The sequence below is a fragment of the Zea mays genome, chromosome 1 (genome assembly GCF_902167145.1).
Source record: "Zea mays cultivar B73 chromosome 1, Zm-B73-REFERENCE-NAM-5.0, whole genome shotgun sequence".
In the NCBI taxonomy this organism is placed as follows: Eukaryota; Viridiplantae; Streptophyta; class Magnoliopsida; order Poales; family Poaceae; genus Zea; species Zea mays.
The window spans coordinates 205,998,396-206,021,721 of record NC_050096.1 but is presented as its reverse complement, the minus strand read 5'-3'; the positions used below and the strand labels follow the sequence as shown (position 1 = coordinate 206,021,721).

The 23,326-nt window shown below is 43.7% G+C and overlaps 3 protein-coding genes across 4 annotated transcripts; 2 read left to right on the top strand and 1 right to left on the bottom strand.

Moving 5' to 3' along the window:
* Window positions 1-2,245: 2,245 nt before the first annotated feature.
* On the bottom strand, window positions 2,246-3,002 carry LOC100856982 (mitochondrial import receptor subunit TOM22). Its single transcript, NM_001324061.1, has one exon. It carries the CDS (start codon window positions 2,943-2,945, stop codon window positions 2,661-2,663), a length of 285 nt encoding a protein of 94 aa, NP_001310990.1. The 5' UTR covers window positions 2,946-3,002; the 3' UTR covers window positions 2,246-2,660.
* Window positions 3,003-4,681: 1,679 nt separating this feature from the next.
* LOC103643167 (probable inactive histone-lysine N-methyltransferase SUVR2) lies at window positions 4,682-9,174 on the top strand. 2 transcript variants are annotated; one of them, XM_008666326.4, is made up of 9 exons: window positions 4,682-4,931; window positions 5,500-5,766; window positions 5,870-6,266; window positions 6,653-7,698; window positions 7,980-8,245; window positions 8,364-8,430; window positions 8,514-8,564; window positions 8,651-8,744; window positions 8,820-9,174. In XM_008666326.4, exons 2-9 carry the CDS (start codon window positions 5,560-5,562, stop codon window positions 8,852-8,854), a joined length of 2,163 nt encoding a protein of 720 aa, XP_008664548.1. In that variant the 5' UTR covers window positions 4,682-4,931; window positions 5,500-5,559; the 3' UTR covers window positions 8,855-9,174. The 2 variants fall into 2 exon arrangements, with proteins under 2 accessions (XP_008664548.1, XP_008664549.1); XM_008666327.3 differs by having other exon boundaries at window positions 4,719-5,141.
* A 633-nt stretch (window positions 9,175-9,807) lies between these two features.
* LOC100285080 (uncharacterized) lies at window positions 9,808-10,708 on the top strand. Its single transcript, NM_001157975.2, has 2 exons — window positions 9,808-10,346; window positions 10,447-10,708. Exons 1-2 carry the CDS (start codon window positions 10,074-10,076, stop codon window positions 10,549-10,551), a joined length of 378 nt encoding a protein of 125 aa, NP_001151447.1. The 5' UTR covers window positions 9,808-10,073; the 3' UTR covers window positions 10,552-10,708.
* Window positions 10,709-23,326: the final 12,618 nt, after the last annotated feature.

Here is a 23,326-nt window from a genome sequence, read left to right as displayed (position 1 = left end):
TATAATATTGATATATATATAGCAATATAGCATATAGAAGGCAACACCAAACATAAGTATATAACAAATATGAATACTGTAACCGAACAATTCAGATTTTAGAACATGAACATCAGTCACTAACTCAATTATATATAGCAATATAGCATATAGGAAGCAATATCAATTACCAAACATAGCAAATATGAATACTGGAAGACAGAATTCAGATTGCAGGTTTCAGAACATGAACAATTGTACATCAGTTACTACTCAGTAGTCACTAACTCACTAATTCATATGATGCAGAGTTGCAGACTTACTAGTTAATACATAAATACTAAGTACAGACTTACTATTAACCTAAACTAGGAGTTCAGAGTAACTAATCGTCCCCACCCAAATTGGACGACTAATTTTGATTAGTCGGACTACTTGAAATCACTAGTCTCTGGTCTATCTGTATGCTGTGTAACTAGCATCGTCTTAAGCACATCGGTACGTAAGGCTTTGCCATCAACTTAGAAGAGGAGTCGCGTCGTTTGTTAAGCTTTCAGTGGTTCTGTGCAACTGGATTACCACAATCGTGTTTGGTGATTGAGAGTACCCAATTTCCTTGACGTGTTTGAACCGATGGCATGTGTTAAGCAGGTTTAATTCGTTGGCGCACTTGTGGTAATGTAATTTTGTAGGCGTGGACAGGAGCCTCATCAGCACCGGATGCTTTCAAGATTACCGAAGATCAAATTTGCTATCCTAACTCTAGGGGAGAAAGGATAGGCCCAGTGCCCGATGTAAGTGGGATCTGCTGAAGGGATAGACCAAAGTTGCCTAATGCTTGAAAGAAACTCAATAGGTATATTTACTCTGTCTTTGCATGTGAATTCTGCTGGCAGCCCGGCAATGTCTGGTGACTGAAGCAACGCGCTCACATGCCTGGTGACTGAAACAGGTAAAATGTGAGCAACTTTTTTCAAGTCCTGGATGAGCGTGTTGTTATGATAGATGTGAATATTTGCACTTTGCTGGCATTTACACCAACCATTGCACTTTGCTGGCATTTTCACCAACCCTAGTCTCCGACGATTATTTGGTTTGTGGAATGAAATTAGTTGACTTATCGTCAACTCATTTCTCATAGTACTATCAAATTTGAGGAATAGACTCATGATGCATCACTTCATTTTGGCATTTTTCATTTTGGCATTTTTCATAGTTAGTTAGTACTATCAAATTTGAGGAATAGACTTATGATGCATCACTTCATTTTGGATGGAGGTATTCATCAAACCAAATACCACTTAGGCTATATTTAAATGCATTTGAGTTAATAGTTAGTTAGCTAAAAAACTGTTAGTTAAATTAGCTAGATAAATATTAGCTGAGTTTAACTAGCCAATAAACTATGGGTAAATGAGGGGACAACTAATAGTTAGTTAGACTATTAGCTAGTGATTCGTTTGGATGTCGATATTAGGGAGAATAGATTGAATTGAGTTAAATACCAAATCATACATGGTATTGAAATGAGATCATTCCAATTCTATTGTTCGGATGTCATTGAATTGGAGTTTGGAATCATGCGATGTAATTTCACGCAATACCGAAGTGTGATGCTTTGCATTGGGAGATGTGGTTTGTAGTTATAATAATCCAATTTCAGGGAATTGGGCCTCTGATTCCAAATCTCAATTTCACGTGTAACCAAACAATAAAATTTAGGAAAGCTGGTTCTAATTCCCAATTCTATGAAACAACGGAATTTAGGAAAGCTGATTCCAATTCCAAATTCTATGAAACAACAAAATTTAGGAAAGCTGATTCCAATTCCCAATTTTGTGCTCCAATATCTACATCCAAACAATGTGTAGGGGAAATTTGGATGTCTTCAGCTAAAATCAGCTAATAGCTGAATATTACTTAGGGTACAAACAACATAATTGAGCTGTGGCCAATTTCAATACCAAGGCTGATTTGATTTGGTAATGAACCCAATTCCATTCTGTTTCCATGTTGCTGAATATACTGATTTTGATGCAACAGTGAGCATGTCATCATCCGGAGAAGAGCAATTTCATCCGAAGCTCGCTGAAAAGGAATCGATTCTACAGCCTTGCATGCCAGGTTTCATCGATCGGAACTGGAAACGTAGAAACCAAAGCAATGCCGTCCAAGAGTTTCGCGCAGGACTTCTAAGAAGCAGAGTTGCACATAAATAAATAGTACCAACAAGAATGTACACCCAACGCATAAAGCCATAAGCTGAATAACAGCAAGAAGTATATTTATTCATTAAAAACGCTAACACAGGCAGGTATAGGAAGAACAAGCTGCAGCGTGCAAAAACGCAGGCAGCGGATCGCAGCGCCTGGCAGCAGCAGCAGCAGCAGCGAACGAGCTCAACTTATCTGATCAATCCGTTTCAATTGATGGAAGGGAAACTAAACTAGTGTTGCATCGAGAACGAACATCAACAAAGCAGTTTTGACCTCTTTGATTACGACCAACCGACAACAGGTCGACTCGGTAACTCCCTTAGCCTCAACTCGACTCGAATGATGAACTTGATAGTAACTCGAATGATGAACTTGATAGTAACTCGAATGATGAACTTGATAGTAACAGATACCTCTAGAGAGGGAGAGGGGGGGGGGGACGAAAGGGTCGATGCACGGATCTATCTACTTGGTCGGCGGCGGCGGCGGGGCCCCGCCCAGAAGCGTCTGCTGCTGCAGCTCGAGGTCGTTGAGCTGCTGCTCCCGGTCCATCTCGATGATCAGCGGCACCACCAGCACCAGGAAGGTTGTCCCCGCGATCCACGCCGCCTTCCCCGTGCTCCGCAGCAGCTTCTTCGCCACGGCCGCCGCCTCTCGCCCGTGCGCCGCCACCTGCGAACGGGAGAGGGCGGCCAGGATGCCGTCCCCGCCGTCGCCGCCGCGCTTGCTGAGAGCCGAAGGCGTCGGCATTCTAGAGAGAGAGATCTAGGGTTTAGTGGGAGGCACGGCGGAAAGGGGAACGAAAGAACCCGGCGTCGTGGGGGGATTGCTACTTGTATGCTTGCGACCTACGACTCCATCAGATATGGGCCTTTCATGGCTGCGTTACGCTTTATTTCGGCCCTTTGGCCCAGTCCAGCTGCTGGGCCGGCCTAAATCACGATGTGATTAGCTGAGGGTACGTTTGATTCTTTTTTTTAAAATCTGCTTCTGCAGCTACTTTACAAAAACAACTTTTTATACAAATTTTAAAATGGTTTAGACCATATTTTTGCTACTTATCCACGTTCATCATGAGATGTGACAGTTAGAAACTAAAATCTGATTTAAAATATTAAGCCTTATAATAAATAAAATAAAAATGTGTTTAATATTAATAAAAATATTTTAATATAAATAAAAAGTGTTATATATATTAATTAATAGATTTATTTAAATAAAGTGTATATAAAAAACATCAGTTTGAACTAAAGAATCTTTTGCACAGCAGACAACTCACAACAATTTACCAAACACACTTTATAAAGTGTTTACTCACTTCTATCTCCGACAACTTACTCACTCTATCTCTTATTTTAAACTTCACTTTATAAAAAAAAAGTGTTTTATACTATCATATCCACAACCTTTGACTGCCCCTTTCACTCTACCCTTTTTGCCTTGTTATTAGGCATTTCTTGTGTGAGCACACTACCCATGTTCATTTCATCTCTGTAAACCACTCATAGTTCAGGATCACACTGTGGATTTCTGCTCGTACGCATAGCTTTTTCCCTACTAAATCATTCCAAACATTTAATAATATCTGCTATTTTTGTATTTCTACTTTTCCATATTACTCTTGCACCGAATGAATTTAGGTTGAATGCTCTCTCTCAATATGTGAGGGGAGAAATCGTTCGAAATAGATTAAATGTTCTGTATAGTTTGGGTATATGCTTACACACGACTGTAGTGTAGGGATGAAAACGAATACATATATCATTTTTTGGTCTTTTTTATTATGAATAAATAGAATATAGAATATGTCATATAAATTTATATTTTTATTTTTATATTAGACTTGTAAAGATTCATAAAAGATAAATTTCAAATTTATTATACATCTTTTCAAGTGCTAGATATAAATTTGAAATTCAAATTGAATATGTTTTCACCTTTTTTAAAAATAATAACGTGTAGAATTATTTATGCAAACTTTTATTCATATTTATAATATTGCGTTTGATAAGAAAAATAAATAAATTATATATATTAAAATATTAAACTTGTACTAACGAGGTTTTTTTAAAAGTTTGAGGCTAGTTTTTTTTGTCTTCCAGTTTTGTTTAAGGGAACCGTTGGAGTAGTCATAGTATTTCACTTCTAAATTTTTTTAGTATGTCTTTAATGAGAGTAACTCCAAGAGATTAGTAAAATAGTTTGTTAAAATAAATTTTAGGTATTCAACAGCAAAATAACTCTTCAACAGATTAGTAATGTAACTCGCTAAGGTATCTAACTTTTTAAATTGGTTTCCTCACTAGCTAAACTTAGCTAGTCACAGCTAAACTATATAGACAATTTATTGGAGTGATGTGCTATATATAAATTATAATTTTTATAAATTATAATTTTTATGAAAAGGTAAATAGATAGGTAAATAGAGAGAAAAAAAGAGTGCCTTGAAGATGCTCTTAATATTTTTTTTGAAAACTTTTAAGTACTGTTTTGGAGTTGTTCTAAAGAAGCGAAACCCCAGCAAGCAAACGCTAGAGTGTAGACGGACTGAGGGAGAGCCCTCCTCGTCTCCTCCGCCCCTCCTCCAGGTTTGCGTGAGATCGGCGAGCGAATCACGCACACAGCTGTAGGATGGAGTGGGGATTTGCTGTCTCTCCCTCTTGATTGCAGTTTAATCCTTTCCATTTCATCCGTCCGTTCCTCGTCCACCCGAGTCCGTTGACCGTTGAAGTACAGGTGTGTCTCTCTTGGTTCTTGTATTGCTCTTGTCCCTTCTCTTCCAGTCCTCCGTCAGAATTCACTCATCTCTCTTCCCGTGGTTCGAATGTGGTTGACCCCCTGCCGATTGGCCTTGTTCTACCGCTTCAAGCCACCTTCCATTTCGTCTAGGCACTTGTTTCCAATACTAGTTCTTGGTAGGGAGAAAAGACTAATCACTTTTTTAAGGTGCGACTGCAATCTAATCTTTCGGATGCTTCTCGTAAACCCTAAGCTACCATTCAGTTCACGCATTGGGCTCGGAAAACCTAAGCCGCCATCCAGTTCACGCACTGGGGATTTCGTGTCTTCCTTCGAGGCGACACGCCTCTCACTATTTCTCACCGTCGTTTCTGTCTTGGATTTCCGTCATGAATTTTTGGGCGCGATCTGATTTGTTCTGATGATTCAGTTCAGACATTGGGGATTGATATTTTCTCTTACTTTTTTGGGTTTTGCTTGAATCAGCTACTGCCCACAACAACTAGTACTGGTACTGTTATAGTATTCCATTAATCCATTCTCATGTGTTTTTGTTTTGCTGCAGTGGGACAGGGAGCAACCGCCATCATCCCTGTTCGTCATCTCTCCCACCATCAACACCAACATGGGCAGCAACACGGAAAGGGCCAGGAAGGCGTTGGGCGCCATGAAGCTGATCGGTTTCTCTAAGAAGCAGGCCATCCCAGTACTCAAGGAACTCCTCAAAATCTTCAACAACAACTGGGAGCCCATTGAGGATGAGAGCTACCGTGCCCTCGCAGATGCCATCCTCGATAGGCAAGACAGCAAGCAAACCCCTCCCTCCCAACAGGTTAATTATCATTATCCTATCAACCTCGCTTATCAACAGGTTATACCTTCCTTTCTTTGCCATTAACTCCTTAACGCTGTACATTATCGATCTTTTCTATCAGGGCACCCAAGCAGCCCATGCGGACTTGGAGCCTCTTAGATCAACAAGGGACGATCGGCAACAATATCTTTCTGCTAGCCTTGATGACACATGTGAAGATGATAATGAAACACCCCTGGTCAAGAGGCCCAGGATGGGCACCGCTAATTTCAGACCAGAGCTGCAGCCACCACAGCAATCCAGTGTTTCAACCCAAGGTGCTCTGCCTGCTTCACCACAAACGAGTCGTCGGCAAACTCGGTCCTTGACTGTAGAGCCACACGCTGCTGGCCATGAATATCCTTTAGCTGTCAACGATGCTCTAGTTGTGAAAGAACCCAAACCAGAACCACAAATTGATAGAGCAGAAGATTTTGTGGCTGGTCCTAATGCCACACAACTCAATGATGGATCTTCAGGTAAAGTTTGGGTTCAGCTATGTTCAATGTTGTACAGCGACTAGATGCATTCATGTATGTAACTCTGTATTTGTCATTCTTTTAGATTCAGGTGAGTGTGCATTTTGTACATATGTTTGTGTGCTTTATAAATCAATTGAATGTCACGGAAGGACCTCCCCAGATGCACACTATTACTTTTGTACAAAAGCCATGTCCATGTGTGTATTTATCCTTCTTTTAGTTTCAGCAGAATTTTGCATTTTATACATGTGTTTATGTGCTGTATAAATCAAACTGAAAATTTACAATAGATCTTTTCTGTTGCACACTGTAAATGTAAGAAACAATCCTATATTTTCTAAAACTTTTATTTGTTGCAAAGTGATGATAACTGAATACTGCAGAACAAACTTCGGGTTTTGGTGCAAGAGGCAACATAGTTCACCAAGCTCAAAGTCTTGGCAGGAGCCTGCAAGCAGCCGCAGTGTGCAAGAATGGGGTAGGGTCTACAGTTCAAAATACTCATGAGACTTCGATTGTGGAGGTGGACGTTGCTTCCTCAGCCAATGGTGAGGTGAAGATGTCATTGAAATGCAGCTTGGGTTCTTCAAATTTCAGCATTAGTATGGAGGAGGTTTTCAAAATGGTGGAGGAGAAGTGCCTTCACTCATACAAGATGCTACCTTCAGATCTTTCTATTGGCAAGCTGCTGAGTGAGGTATGCCAATCTGTTGTGCAGTTGGGCACTATGCATTCTGAGGTTAATAGGGACAGTGGCAGCTTGCATAATGAAGTAGTTGTTCCATTTGTGAAGCCAATCTCTTGTGAGGCTGCTGTGGGCATAAGTGATGATGTGGCTGGTGGGTCATCAGTCCTTGAATCCTCAGAACCTTGTTTGCAGAATTCACTTGTTGCTTGGAATCCTGAGTTGGCTCACTGTAATCAAAAGACAACCCATGATACTACTGATATATCCAAAGGCGAAGAGCGGGTAAGAATACCTGTAGTAAATGAATTTGGCAGCGAGACCTGTCCTCCATCCTTTTATTACATACCAAGAAATCTTGTCTTCCAAAACGCTTATGTTAACATCTCGATTTCTCGAATTTGTGATGAAGATTGTTGTGCTGATTGTTCTGGCAACTGTTTATCAGCGCCAGTTCCATGTTCTTGTGCAAGAATAACAGGGGGCGAGTTCTCCTATACACTTGAGGGCCTGCTTAAGACAGCATTCCTTGATGAATGTACCTCAGTGAATCATTTCCTACAAGAGCACCATAGGTTCTACTGTCCAGTTTGCCCTCTTGAAAGATCTAAGAACGAAGGCTCACCTGGTCCATGTAAAGGTCATATTGTCAGAAAATTCATTAAAGAATGCTGGAGTAAATGTGGATGTGGCATGCAGTGTGGAAACCGTGTGATTCAGCGTGGTATAACATGCAAATTACAGGTATGTAAGGGATTTGCAATGGAATGCTCCTTTCTAAATGTTTGTCACCAATAGCTTATTAATGTGCAATATTTGCTGGTTCTGGTTTTATTGAAATGATGGCCATTGCTTGAAATGCTTCCATTTATGTGCTGCTATATATGCTTATCATGTGTATTGCTTAGTTCTTTCCAAACAAAAAATCACTGTCTCTTTGCTCCTTTCTTGAATTTTATCTAGTTAATGGTTCTTGTTTGTTCCCGCAACTTTCCTTTATGATGTCGCATTATTACATGGTATAGGTGTTCTTTACACGTGAGGGTAAAGGCTGGGGAGTACGCACAGTGGAAGATCTCCCAAGAGGTGCCTTTGTCTGTGAATATGTTGGAGAGATACTAACAAGTGCTGAATTGCATGAAAGAGCAATTGAGAATGCAAGAAATGGTAAGCATATGCATCAAGTGCTCCTGGACGCTGGTTGGGGTTCAGGTGTAGTATTGAGGGATGAGGACGCTTGTAGCCTTGATGGTTCATTTTATGGGAATGTCGGGCGGTTTATCAACCACCGGTATGTAGGTTACTTGCTCGTTTTTTTTTGCTGTAAATATCTTGCCATAATTTGTGTATTACAGTCTTTTGTCTGCTACTCCGCTATGTTTTTGGTAACGAACATATGCTATGACTAGATGCTACAATGCAAATTTAGTTCAGATCCCTGTAGAAGTTGAGACGCCCGATCATCATTATCACCATGTAAGTGATCTGCTGACCTTAATGGGTTAGTGAAAAGAGCAAGTGCACTACATGCTAATTGTTTACTATTTGATGTTGCACAGCTGGCATTTTTCACGAACAAGAAAGTGGAGGCATTTGAAGAGTTAACTTGGGTAAGTGTCATTTTTTTTGGGCCCTCTGTTGGCATACATGTAGGGTGCTGATTTGACAAGATAAATGTTTGAAACTGTGATTCCAGGATTATGGCATCGATTTTGATGACATGGAAGGGCCCAGTAAACCGTTCAGATGCATGTGTGGAAGTAGATACTGCCGCGATCCGAACAATCCAAGTATGTTGCCATTTTCAGTGCTTCCTTTGGATGTGAACGGAGAACCATGTATGTATGATGGTTTGTTTCTGGCAGGGAGGATGGGTAGAGCAGCTGCTAAGCGAAAGTAGGCAGGGAGCGCGGACTTGGTTGGAGTTGAGCACACCAACTTTTGCTGTGGGGGGGTCTGGTTTCGTGTTTGATGTGGAGTAATGCAGTACCATCACCTCAGCTAGTATTAAGTGTAGATAGGTGTGGATGATTTTGGTGAATGGTGTTATGGACGGAAATGCTGCAGGCTGAGCGACCTAGTAACCTATGCCATGTAGTGGCATCTAAATTAGCCTGGGATTGTGTATGCGTAAAAAGAACGCCTAAGACTTAACCATGTTATTATGTCAGCTTGGTACATGGTGATAAAAAGAATCTGACCATTTCATGTCAGCCACAATTCTTGGGACGGTCGGAGAGTGAACTAGTATGTCGCTGGTGCGTTGCAGGCCTGTTTGGTTGTATGCATATTGTCTAAAATTAGTTGCTCAAATTGTTGTCACATCTTAGCACGCGTAAGTGAATCTTCCTTTATTTTTAAAATTCACTGACGAGTGAGACCAACACGGCAGGAGAAACCTTACCACAATTATAGCTATAAATCAAACGTATATCTAAGCTGTTAAATCTAACTAATCTTAGGCTATGTTTTGCTTCTCGTAGATATTGAAAATCTAATTTTGAAAATACATTATGGAGCCAAGAAACAAAATCCCATAATCAAGTACATGCTGTATTTTATGGGATAGCAGATTCTATCTGCAGGAAACTAAACACGGGCTTAGAAATAGTAGCAAACTGTGGCAAGTTATGGATGTATCTAAACACGCCCGGCCATGTCATGTTGGGTTGTATGATTGTGCTGAAGCCGAGTGAGTAGTGGCCTTGGCCCTTGGGGCCGCCACTTGGGTGTGTTATGCCAGCCTGACACGTGCTGAGGTAGGATCTGACGTGTCAGCAGGACAGAGGCCGTTGGTTGCTGCCCAGAAACTCCTCATCTGCTGGAGTCGTTGGTTGCTGAGAGCGAGACCACCAGACATTTCGAATTGGAGACCGATTTGTTGGCGGAAGAAAGGGCAGGCAGGCACGCAGCCAACGAGTTGAGTGGCTTCCTCCCCACCACAAGGCTCCCCCCACCCCGCTCTATCTCTATCTCTTCTCCCGTCCTCCCTTAGCTCGGAGTCGGACACCCACCCGCCACGACCACCAGACCACTCGCTTCCCCGAAGCTTCAGCTCCGCGCTTCTCTGTTCGAGCTAGCCAGCCTCCAGCAAGAGCGAGCGAGCGAGGGCAACGGGCATGGCGGCGGCTGTGTCCTTCTCCCGGGTGCGAGCTCTCCCGACGTGGTCCAGCTCCGTGTCCGGCGACGACCACCACCGCTCCTACTCCGCGGCGCTGGCCATGTCGGTGTCGGTGCGGCCCCGGTGTCGCGCGCGGTCGCCGGCGCGGATGATGGGCAACGTGAACGCCGGCAAGGGGCTGTTCGCGCCGCTCGTGGTGGTGGCGCGCAACATCATCGGCCGCAAGCGCTTCAACCAGCTCAGGGGGAAGGCAATCGCGCTGCACTCGCAGGTCGGTCGCTCTCTCTCTCTCTCTCTCTCTTGGGTGGCTTCCTGCTCTCATCCATTTATCGTCATCTCATCTCCCCCCCCCCCTCTTCGACTTCGATCAGGTCATCACCGAGTTCTGCAAGACCATCGGCGCCGACTCCAAGCAGCGGCAGGGCCTCATCCGCCTCGCCAAGAAGAACGGAGAGAAGCTCGGATTCCTTGCCTGAGACGACCATGTTCTACGCACATATATAAGTATATAATCTATAAGTACTACATCATCAAGTAGTGGCGGACAATGATAATTATATTGATACCTTCTTCCTTGCTCCGATCGAGTCCTCTATCAAGTGGTAGCTAGTACATGTCATGTGATGATTCTTCAATCCAGCTTCCGATGCTCGGCTGTCCATCAGCTAGCTGCATGCTTGTTTTGCTTCGTTCCTGCAGAGATTCCTATTGCGTGTGGGGCATTGCATTCTTACCAATTGGGATGCTGCACCATGCATCTTACTAAGCTGATTAATTCACTAGGCACTAGGCAACAATATTCAGAACCACCGTATGATGATGCATCCTTCCTGCCAATAATGCATACTATAGTACTACACATGTCTATTGATACAAACCTTAGGAGGATTAATTTCATTGATCAGTTATATATGGCACCAACTCCCACTTTTTTTTCTTCTTCGGTTAGGAGCATCTCTCCCCTGCCGCTGACCATCGCCTCCTTAGCCTCGGATGTTTACAAAATAGATTACGAGTATGACGTCGCATCTTATAAGAAGAATGATGCACATAAATCTTATAAGAAGTCCTATAAGACAATGTTAAAACAATCACGTTAACAAATACTAGTCGGGTATCCGTGTGTTGCGACGGCTTACAACAATACCCATGTAAATTATCCACCAAAAAGATCTCAAATTTTTTTATTTGTTGCCTTCACTTTTCGCATAATATTTTTTGACGAACGCACGAGTATCATAGTCAACAAATCAGATACCTCCATCCCCCGCCTCCCCCACTTCCAAGGTTTCGTAGAGCAGAAGGGGAAGGGAAGAGGTAGGCATACCTGTTCATTGCCGGAGAAGGACACGACGAAGACCTGGATATCTGGAGGCGACATACCACTAGAAATATAGGGAGAGAGCACGCAAGCGGAGAAAGAAGCGCAGCCAGAGCAGCTCCAAACCAAGAGGTACCGCACCAGGCGTCAGTCCGAGAAGGGCGAGTGTCTTCCCAGCCCTGGACCCGCCGAAGCGACACAACACCGCCACCAACTCCGTAGTATATGCCGACTGCTGCCACGCTACAGGCCTTAGTTGTCCAATATCTCAGAACTGGACTCCTCATCGCTAAGATAACCTAAGCGTGACAGGCGCCACCATATCCTCCTCGATGACATGCACGGAGAAAGGTCAGGAGCATGACCGACTCGCCCTGGACCCGCGTCGACGAGCGTTAGTCGGCTCGCGGCTTCGACCGTCACTACCGTCACTACCGGAATCGACCGTCACACTTGACAAAGAGAGCTCGGCGAACAGTACATCGACAAAGGCTTCTTTGCCGAGTACTTTTTCTCGGGCACTCGGCACAGACTTTACCGAGTGTCAGACGGTACTCGGCAAAGAAAAGCGGCCGTCACGGCGCCGGGTGACGGAGATGACGTCGTTGTCGAGTGTTCTAGGTGACACTCGGCAAAGAAGTTACCTTTGCCGAGTGTCTTCTAATACACTCGGCACAGAAGTTACTTCTTTGCTGAGTGCCTACCAGCCAGCACTCGACAAAGAATCCATCAGCGGGTCCCTTTTGTCAGGTTCTTTACCGAGTGATCTGTATGGCACTCGGCAAAGCGTGCCTCTTTGTCGAGTGCCAGGGCAACCACACTCGGCAAAGAAGCTATACCGGTGCCTAGGTCTTGGTTCTTTACCGAGTGCTATAGTCCTGACACTCGGTAAAGCCCTTCTTTGCTGAGTGTAACACTCGGCAAAGTGACCAGTACACACCTTTTTTATTTGTTTTTTCTATTTCATCCAAACAAACAAAAGATACATCACATATATTATCACATATATCACATATATACATCACAGATATCATCATAGACATAAATATCCAACACAAACATTAATATACAAGTTCTCAACACAAACATAAGTATCAACACAAGTTCAGAAGTATCAACACATAAGTCTCAAGCTTTGATATAAGTATTCAACACAAGTTCTGAAGTCTAAACACTAAAAACAGAACTCTCATCGAGGTGGGCGGTTGGACTGGTGCTGCAATGGGCTGGGTGGTTCATGAGGGTTGTTGGATGCCGCCCCAGATTGGCCCTGCACGGAGAAGAGATTGCATGTGTTATACCAGATGCATTACCAACATCTAACTATAATTTTGATACTCACAGGAGTATAGAACAAAGTAGGGTCAATTGTGTTAAGGCCCATAAAGCCCATATATTCTTATCTGCCTATATATATGCTACAGTACCCGAGAGGGCTATTATCTCGCCTAATCAAGGTTAGTGACATGGTAACAGAGCAGGTCACGATTAGGGTTTCTTAGATTTTTTAGCCACTATCGTCTCCTCCCTGCCGCCGTCACGGTCTTCCTTCGCCGCCGTCGCGTCTTCCTCCGCCGCCGTTGCGGCCCTCCCTCCACCTTCCTCCCGCCTGCGGGCTCATCTGCGCCGCCCCTATCCACATCAGCCATCGCGGATCCCGACCGCCGTCGCGTAGATCCGGCCGCCTCCCGTCTGGTGTCGCGGATCCCGTCGCTGCGGGCTCATCTGCGCTGCTCTCGTCCAGATCCGCGGCCATCATCGTGGATCCTGACCGCTGCCCGTCCGCCGTCGCGGAAACTGTCCAGATCTGCGGCCGTCCTCGTGGATCCCGGCTGCTGCCCGTCCGCCGCCGCGGATCCCGCCCCTTCCCGCATCTACCACGGGCGGATCTGGGCAGATCCCGCCCCTTCCCGCCTCTGCCGCGGGCCGCCGCTCTCCGCCGTCCACACCTGCCTGCTGTGCCCAGCCGCGACTTCTTCCATCCCCGGCAGTCGTCGTCCGTCGTCCGCACTTGCCTGCTGCGCCCGGTTGCTGTCCTCAGCCGTCGTCCGCCTGCTGCACGCCACAAACAGTCGCTGCAGAGGAGAAGATTTGTGCAACTGCCATCGACCCGATAATCACGCCGCAATCAGCCTATAGATCCGGATTTGCGTCGCCGTTTGCCGCGCCCATCTGCGCCGTGCGCCGGTGGCTGCCATTGCGGGCAGACTGTCCAACTCGGCTTCCGCGACCAGGACCTCCGTCAACTTGTCCGACTCGGGCTGCTGTCAGCTGTGGTTCCTCTGGTTTGTTTGGTTTTCGGTCTCCTGTTCTTCTTGATTTTCATTGAATTCAATATGGCGACAAATGCTATTGTGGTCAATATCACTTGATGGCCAAAATTATCCGGAGTGGGTTTTTTGTGTTGAGACTGCACCCAGGGGACATGGATTACTCTTTCATTTTACTGATGCGGCACCCGTACTTGCGGATGATTGTCGCAATGCTGCTGATATCAAAACATGATAGCTTAATGATGGTAAAGTGATGGCTGCTATGGTGAACAATGTTAAACCGTATATGATTATGAGTTTGTCTAAATTTAAAACTGCTAAAGCCATCTGGTCTCATTTGAAGGAGCGTTTTGTTCAGGACAGTGGTGCTCTATTACACACTCTCATGCAGCAGACACATGTTATTGAGCAAAATGATATGAGCATTGATGAGTACTACTCAGCCTTTGATCGTCTGATGAGTGCTTTGACATCTATGGTGCCTGCTTGTACTGCTGATCCATGTCCAGCTCATAAGTTTATTGAGAAGTTCTTCACTTATAGATTTGTTATGGGCGTTCGGGCCGAGTTTGATTCTCTTCGTGCTCGTTTACTTCAAGGTTCTGACACTCTCACAATGGCTAAGGCGTTGTCTGATTTACTTGCTGAAGAGACTCGTCTTAAATTCTCTGTCTTCTACTGGTACTAATACTCATAGTGTATTGGCTGCTGCCCAGAAACCTAAGAATGTTTTTAAGCCTTGTGATCATTGTGGCAAGACCAATCATCGATCTGAGCTTTGCTTTGTCAAGTTCCCTGAGAAGTTGACTGATTTCCGTGCACGACGTGCTGCTCGTGGTCGTGGTCCAGGACCATCTACTAGAGGCTTAGTTGCTATTGCTGCCACTTCATCCACTTGTACTTTTGAGTCAGCCTGGGTACTTGATTTAGGAGTCTCCTTTTATGTCACATCTGATCAGTCAAAGTTGGCTTCTACTACACCTGTCACAGATTGTGCTTTAGTGCAGACAGCTGATGGTACTGTATGCCACATTACTCATAAGGGTTCTCTTTGTGATCCACACTTTATAGTTGTAGGATCTAGAACACCGGCTAGAGGGGGGGTGAATAGACGGTTTTGACTAAAACAAAAAACACTAGAGAAATTTAATCAATGTGACAAGAGGTATAAATTCTCTAGTGACAACTAGTAAGCAATCTGTGAGAATCAACTATGGTAATTGTATACAAGAAGAACAATATGCGAAATACTAATTACTTTCACGGTAATAAATAATGCAAGAGAAGAAAGACACCGGATTTTATCCCGTGGTATCGGTGATTTCCCGATCACCCCTAATCCACGTTGAGGTGGACTTCAAGCTCTCACTTGCTCCTCTATCAAGACGCAGCTTGATCTTTGAGCCAAGTGGACAAGAAATCACTTAATACCTCGTTTCCACTAATGTCACCTTTTCCGCTCTGGCGAGGTAGGCGCGAACCCCTCACAATCGACACCGTGGCTCCTCCACAATCTTCTTGGAGAGCTCGACGGAGAAAACACCCGAGCCATCTAGGAGGCGGCAACCTCCAAGAGTAACAAGCCAATGACGCTTGCCCGGTGTACCACCTAGTGCCTCAAGAATCACCAATGGATGCAAATGCACTAGGAACTCTCAAACTCTCACTAGAATGAAATCTCAAGCAAGGAGTGTGAGAGAATGAGTGGGAGGATCACAAATGAGCTCAATGTCTGCAAGAAATGGCCAAGAGAGCTCTCACACACGAGCTCCCCTTCTATTTATAGCCCACTTCAAAATTCCAACCGTTATGTGCAACTAGCACAGATTCTGCGCACACGCGGACGGTCCGCGCCCTTAGGCCGAACGGTCCACCGTACAGGTAACGGCTAGTTTTCCTGTTTGAAATCTGTCAGAGCTGTCAGAAAAGCGAGGTCCGGACAGTCCGCCAACCTTGGCCGGACCGTCCGAGACCTGGCAACTTGGAGCACTAGAGCTCTGACCATGAAGGGTTAACACATGCGGACTGTCCGCGACCTGGGAGTCAGTACTGTCCGGGCTTAGGCCCCAGACAGTCTGTAATACAAACACCCAAAAACACACAGTCCCTGCCCAAACCAATTTGACACCTGTGGACGGTCCGCCGACCCTGGCCAGACAGTCCGCCCAATAATACAGGGATTATGCAGAGAGCGACCCTCTCTGGTCAGTACTGCGGACGGTCTGGCCCCAAGGCCCAAACGGTCCGCAGTACAAATGTACAGGACTAGTCCGAAGTGACCATACTTCGGACCCCACTGGATGGATCACGGACGGTCCGCGCACTTGGCCCGGACGGTCCGCCAACCCCATGATTTAGCAACTTTTCAAACACGCTTTCGAAAAGATTTTTAACTCTCGAAACTTGGAGCGCTGTTAGTCCTCATTCAAATGCAACCACTAGATGCTTTATGAGGCACTAAGTTATACATAGACCAAAGTCATTGACCCCTCTTAATAGTACGACCATCTAGCCTACTAATCCGGTCAAATATCTTCTCTAAACTCCTGGAGACCGGCAAAAACAAAAACCTATGTTATACCTTTGCCTTCACTTGATCCACAACCAATGCTTATAAGTCTCCAAGATTTTCTGTTGTATGTGGTCCAACCTGCATTCTTATTTTTCCAAGAACCGTTAGTCCACAAATAGCTGTCATTAATTACCAAAACATCACTAAGAGGCCTAGATAATTCACAATCTCCCCCTTTTTGGTAATTGATGACAACACTACACATTTTATCCAAGAGAAGTTTTGATTTTCAAATCTTCCTCATATATTAGGTATAAGAAGGATTTTAGAGATGAGTTTCATAAGACTTATCTTGATTTTAAGTTCCATCCGAGAGATAGATAAGTCTCAACAAAACTCAGAGTGTAGGAATAGCCCCCCTATATGTGTGCATGATATTTCTAGTTGAAGATATGACACACATAATCGATCAGAGTTTTGATGGAGATCTTCCTATAGTCATGGTTATCGAGGCATACAAGAAGTAATATGTAAAAAAAATAAGCGCAGCAAATTTAATCACTCCTCGATCAACCATTCACTAAATAATTCGAACTAATAGAAACATAAGATTTAACAAACATAGTTCAATCCACAAAATATTACAAACATTTGTTCACAAACATAAGACATAGTTCACCAAATGCATAAGACATAAAGTTCAAATAGTAAACATGCATATGCAAAGTCTCAATGTCCACATGAGCTCCCCCTGAATATGACATCCCACAACTTCGACATGTCTCAATGTCCACATGAGCTCCCCCTGAATATGACATCCCACAACTTCGACATCCCACAACTTCTCTTCTGTCCCCCTTTGGCATCAATTGCCACAAAGGAGGGGTTTCATTGATCACCAGGTGGAGGATACATGCTGTAGTAATGGGTGCTGAAAGTGTCGAAGAGAGAGGAGAACTACCCAAAGTCATTCTGGAGCTACTGTTGCCTCTGACGGATATCCTAGATACCTTCATTGGTGGACAGGTTGTCAAATTGACTGGACAAGGCCCCCATATTATCATGAAAACTCTGCTGCATATTGTTCATTCTAGTCATAAGTGGATCATGAATAGTTTCTTGGATGTGAGAGCAAAATTCAGAAAGCTAAGAGTTTAGCGCATCAAGGTTTTCATCAAAGTGAGTCTGCATGGCATCCATGCGCTAGTCCATATGGGTCATCATGCCCTGAAAGCGGCCATCCATGTGTGTTTGGAGCCCTTGCTGCATTTGCTGGAAATAAGGATCAAAATAGCCTGGACCGGGCTGCCAGAACTGCTGAGGCTGAGGAGGAGGTGGAGGAGGAGGCATCTGCTCAGCTGCATCAGGTTCAGGAGCAACTCCTTTATCATCTCCAGCTTCTTCCTCATCATCTGGGAAAGGGGTAAGAGGCATGGTGAGGAAGCTAATCTCATTCTTGAAGGGCCTAAATGGAGTGTGAGCTATCTCACAGTGCCCCTCAAATCTGGTCTTAGCCTTGATGAGAGCCATAATGTATGGAGCATAAGCCAAGTTCTGGTTCTTGTCCATCTTGAGGTCATTTAATTGCCTCATCATAAAGAGCACCACATTCATTACTTTACCATTCATGATATGGTGGATAATGTTCCAGAACTTATCTCTGATCTTGCTCTTATCTCCACTCTTTGGAAGAATTGTAAATATGGCAATCTTGTTAATCACAACAGGATGATGCCTCAATCCTGCAGTCTCACTAAACCTCCTGGGAATGCCCAGCCTTGCTGGCTCATAGAACTCTACAAATTCTTCAAAGTTGTCCTCAGTATACAAATCAATCCCAGCTGAAATTGTTCCATAGTCCAAACTGTTTGCAGTAGCAAACTCAACAAAGGTTGTAGAATACCTCTTAATGCCAGTCATCCAAGTGATTGACTGCTCATCAATGTCAATCTCAGCAGTTGCCAAGAATTGTGTCACAACCATCTCACTGAAGTCTGTCTTCTGGCCCATAAAGTCATAGAGACCACATGCCTCGAACTTTGGAATCAAGCCCTCCATGACTGACTGACCCAGCATGAAGTTCCAATCAATGACTTGATGCTTGTGAAATTTTGTGTCCATTAGGGTTCCCCAGATGACATCAAATTGAAGCTGAGTATGAAAGAACTGAATGTTGGTGTATGAGGGCAGAGCATACTGATTAACTGTCCTCCTGGAGCAGTACTCAGCCATAGAGAACCTTCTCTTTGGATAAGTCCATCCTGTGATGTCAATTGGATAGTCTGGATGAGAATGTGGAACATCATCTATGTCCATGGAGATGCTTCCCCCAGCTGAGGATTGGGCCTCAGAATTTGTAGCTGGGTTGTAATCTGCATCATCTGCACGAGGGCGCTTTGACTTGAAACGACCTGCAAGCTTCTTCTTAAGACCGACCAGACCACTGCATTATATATGAGGAATATCCACTGGTTAATAGTTGAAGACGCCACAACATAGAGAAGGAAAGTGTAACTTTCTATCAGGGACCGGACTGTCCGCGCTAGGGGGCCGCACTGTCCGCGCTATCCTGGCGAACGGTCTGCGACCGTCCTAGGGTGATTTTCTAGAACCCTAGCCGCCCCATCCATCCAATCAACGATTCGACAGAAAATAACCATCCAAATCCGTTCAAATTTTTGCACAACATTCTCGATGAGTAATACTAGCAATTCCACCAATCATATTTGTAAATCCACTGCCCAATTCTAGATCAGAGAGAAAATCCGAAGAATCCCCAAATTTGAATAAATCAGACAAAGTCCATGAGATTTTGAAATACCGAGATGAAGACATGGTTGAGGAACTCCTAGCAATCTCTCGGACATTCCGTGCGCAAGTTCGCTTCACCGTCCACTCACAATCGACAAGAGTCACCTTTTGGCATGTGGTGTGTGTGTGAGAGAGAGACAACCGTTGAAAGTGACACTCTGGCTGCCTCTGCCCGACTTATCTGCTTGTCGCGGACAGTCCGCGTAGGGACTGCGGACGGTCCGCGCCCTGACAATTCAAACGGTCTGCTATGCTGACTCGGACTGTCTAGATCCTGATAGGGTGAACGGTCCGCAGTCCTTACCCGGACGGTCCGCGACCTGATACTCAAATCTTCAATCTTTGTCCACTTTCTGATTTTGGATTTCAAATTTGATCTATAGCTCATATATGGACATTTTGACAAATCCAAGGGTTAGTATGCATGCATATACACATGATGTATTTGAGGAATACAAATTTTCATATAAAAATATTTAGATCAAACAAGAATAAAAAATACCCAATAAATAGCCTAGAGAGCATATTTAGAATTGAAATGCAATACTACACATGTGTATTCAACCTCAAGCCACGTTTGAGAGATCTATCACATTCATTTCACTTATTAATGTGCAAAACCTCGTTTCATCTAATGGCTTTGTAAATATATCGGCCAATTGATCATCTGTGCCAATCGAATATATAGTGATATCTCCCTTTCCAACATGATCTCTCAAGAAGTGATGCCGTATATCAATATGCTTCGTTCTTGAGTGTTGGACCGGATTTGTAGCCAATTTTACCACACTCTCATTATCACACATGAGAGGCACATTCTTAAAAATGATCCCATAATCCAATAGAGTATGTTTCATCCATAATAATTGAGCACAACAATTACCGGCCGATATATATTCCGCCTCGGCGGTAGAGAGAGCAACGGAATTTTGCTTTTTAGAAGACCATGAAACAAAAAACCTCCCAAGAAATTGACAACAACTGGAGGTGCTCTTTCTATCAACTTTGCAACCCGCATAATCCGAATCCGAATATCCAATTAATTCAAATTGAGCACCTTTGGGATACCATAGACCAATATTGGGGGTATACTTCAAATATCTTAGAATTCTTTTTGCGGCCTTCAAGTGAATCTCTCTAGGTGAAGCTTGAAATCGAGCACACATGCAAACACTAAACATAACATCGGGCCTAGATGCGGTAATGTAAAGCAAACTACCAATTATTGAGCGAAAAAGTTTTTGATCAACCATAGTACCTCCCTCATCTAAGTCTAGATGACCATTTATTGCCATAGGAGTCTTGATAGGCTTTGCATTTTCTAAACCAAACTTCTTGAGCATATCCTTCAAATATTTTGATTGACTTATAAAGATTCCATCTTTCAATTGTTTGATTTGAAGACCGAGAAAGAAACTCAATTCTCCTATCATAGACATTTCAAATTCCTTTGACATCATTTTTCCAAACTTCTCGCAAAACAACTCATTAGTAGATCCAAAAATAATATCATCAACATAAATTTGACAAACAAACAAATCTTTGCCAACTCTTTTAGTGAATAGGGTAGTGTCAACCTTCCCAATTTTAAAGTCTTTAGAAAGCAAGAAATCCCTAAGCCTTTCATACCAAGCGTGTGGGGCTTGCTTAAGCCCATAGAGAGCTTTAGAAAGCTTGTACACGTGGTTAGGTCTTTTGGCGTCCTCAAAACCGGGAGGTTGTTCAACATACACTACTTCACTGATCTTACCATTTAGAAATGCACTCTTTACATCCATTTGGTAGAGCTTGATATTATGAGCACAAGCATAAGCAAGAAGGATCCGGATTGCTTCCAACCTTGCCACGGGAGCAAATGTCTCACCGAAATCCAATCCCTCTATTTGAGTATACCCTTGTGCCACTAATCTTGCCTTGTTTCTTACTACTAATCCATCTTCATTGTGCTTGTTGCGAAACACCCATTTGGTACCAATAACATTGTGGTTCTTTGGTCTCTCAACAAGCTCCCAAACTTCATTTTGAGTGAAGTTATTTAATTCTTCATGCATTGCATTCACCCAATCAATATCAAGTAGAGCTTCATCTACATGGTTAGGTTCCATACAAGATACAAAAGAGAAATGTTCACAAAATGAAGCTATGCGAGAGCGAGTTTGAACACCCTTACTAATATCACCCACAATTTGATCAACTGGGTGATCCTTCACAATAGAATGATGGATTCTTGATACCATTTGAGAATTGCTAGTTGAAGCATGAGGAGGAACCGAATGACTTGAAGTATCTTGATCATGAGCATGCATAATTTCATCATTTTGTTGGCTTTGGTGATGTTGGGGACTTGTTCTCAAATGCTAAGAGTTAAGAACAAGGCAACATAAAAAGTGTTAAATGTTAAACTCCTTCGTCCTTTAAGACATTATGTCCCTTCGGATATAATGAATTCCGGACGAAGGTTATGAAGGAAGAGACCTTCGTAAGCTCGATGGATGATGATAAGAAGAATACATATATGAAATATGAATAATAATACAGATATTATCATCAACTTATTATTATTTTGCATTATCAGAATCATAATAACAAATTATAAATGTACCTTCGGATTGACGAAAAGTAAAGGTACAGGCGTGGTGCGAAAAGCAAATGCCAAATCAGCGTGAACAATACGGGAGTACTGTTCACCTATTTATAGGCACGGGACGCAGCCCGTGTAGAATTACATTAATGCCCTTTACATTTATCAATAACTCTATAGTAATTCTTCGGGGTCTAATTTGCCTTTTCATCCTTAAGTCGGTTCTCCTTCTCTGCTATCATGCCGAAGCTTTTCTGCGCACAACTTCGTGATCATCTTTATCCTTCGTCATAATCACTTTCCGGCTCACTCAGGCTTCGTACTGACCATATTCTTGTATACTCATGACCCGATTCCGAAGATACCTGTTCACATATTTCTCTTGGAAAACATTGTTAAATCATGTTTTTGAGGACCTTCGGAAGCCGAAGGCCCCCAACAGTAGCCCCTCACAATATTAATTTGCTGGAATGATAAATTCATATTGCGACATGGACGAAGGCCTTAAGCCGAAGGTCCGAAAAAACACCTTCCCTTTGCTAGAATAGCAACAGTCATTGACAAGCGGGACCCTCCAGTTTTCAACGCACCAGGTGTATAAATAAGAGCTTACAACGAGTTTATTTGGCACGCTTTCTTGCCATCTGCTCTTGTTTACTCGACTCTTTGCCTGCGCGCAACAACGCTTGCCTGGCTTTTTAAAATTTTAAGCTTCTGATTTGAGAGCACCATCTCAGCGTTTCACGAAGATGTCTGAAGATAAGAAAGCCGTTGCTGAATCGAAGCTGCGCCTTTCTGAGGAGATGCACCTCGGGTTTCTTCAATCAATAGCAAAAACCAACATAGAGAAGATCACTAGGGAGATTTTGGAGGGTTTATCTGAAGATACTGGAGACAGTGACAGCTATGATGTAGAAAGTGGGTGTGAAGACTCCGAAGATCGACCGTGGCGACCAAGTCACACAGTCTTCGGAAAATCGAGCATTAAACAGAGTCATCTTGACAACATGAGGGGAAGGTACTTTCGAGACATGTCTACTGTGAGGGCAGATGACGGGGAGAAGACTGTGCCCACTCCCGAAGAGAATGGAGTCGTAATCTTCCAAAGTTTCTTAAAGGCCGGACTGTGGTTTCCTTTGAGCAGTTTTGTTGTAGAAGTACTGAAGATATTTGAAATCTACCTTCATCAACTTACTCCCGAAGCAATCATAAGATTGGGCATCTTTGTCTGGGCCGTGAGGAGTCAAGGTTTAGAACCAAATGCAAAAAGTTTCTGCAACATACATGAGCTATTGTATGAGACAAAACCCTGGGGAAAAGAGCAGTACCACAACAATTTTGGCTGCTACAGCTTCGACGCTCGGTCTGGGTCAAGTTGTCCCGTGCCAACCTTTCGAAAGAGGTGGCCCGGCGACTGGATGACATAATGGTTTTATGTGAAGAATGACTTGGAAGCGCGAGAAGATATTAAAGGTATCATTATGCGCCCTGTCTGGCAACGCTTCGGCCTTCGGAGGCCGAAGGTAGAAATGAATGAAGCAGCCGAAGAATGCCAGACAGCCTTCGGCGTTGTTTGTTCTTTTATTGGGACAAGGGATTTGGTCCAAGAACACATTGCTTTCAGAGTATGGCCACTTGTAGAAAAGTGGGAAATGCCGAAGGAGACCATTAAGGAGACTGACGAAGGTGGACTAGTCAAGCTAAAATACACATTCAAATACAGAGATAAGTTCGTTGAGCCAGATGATGACTG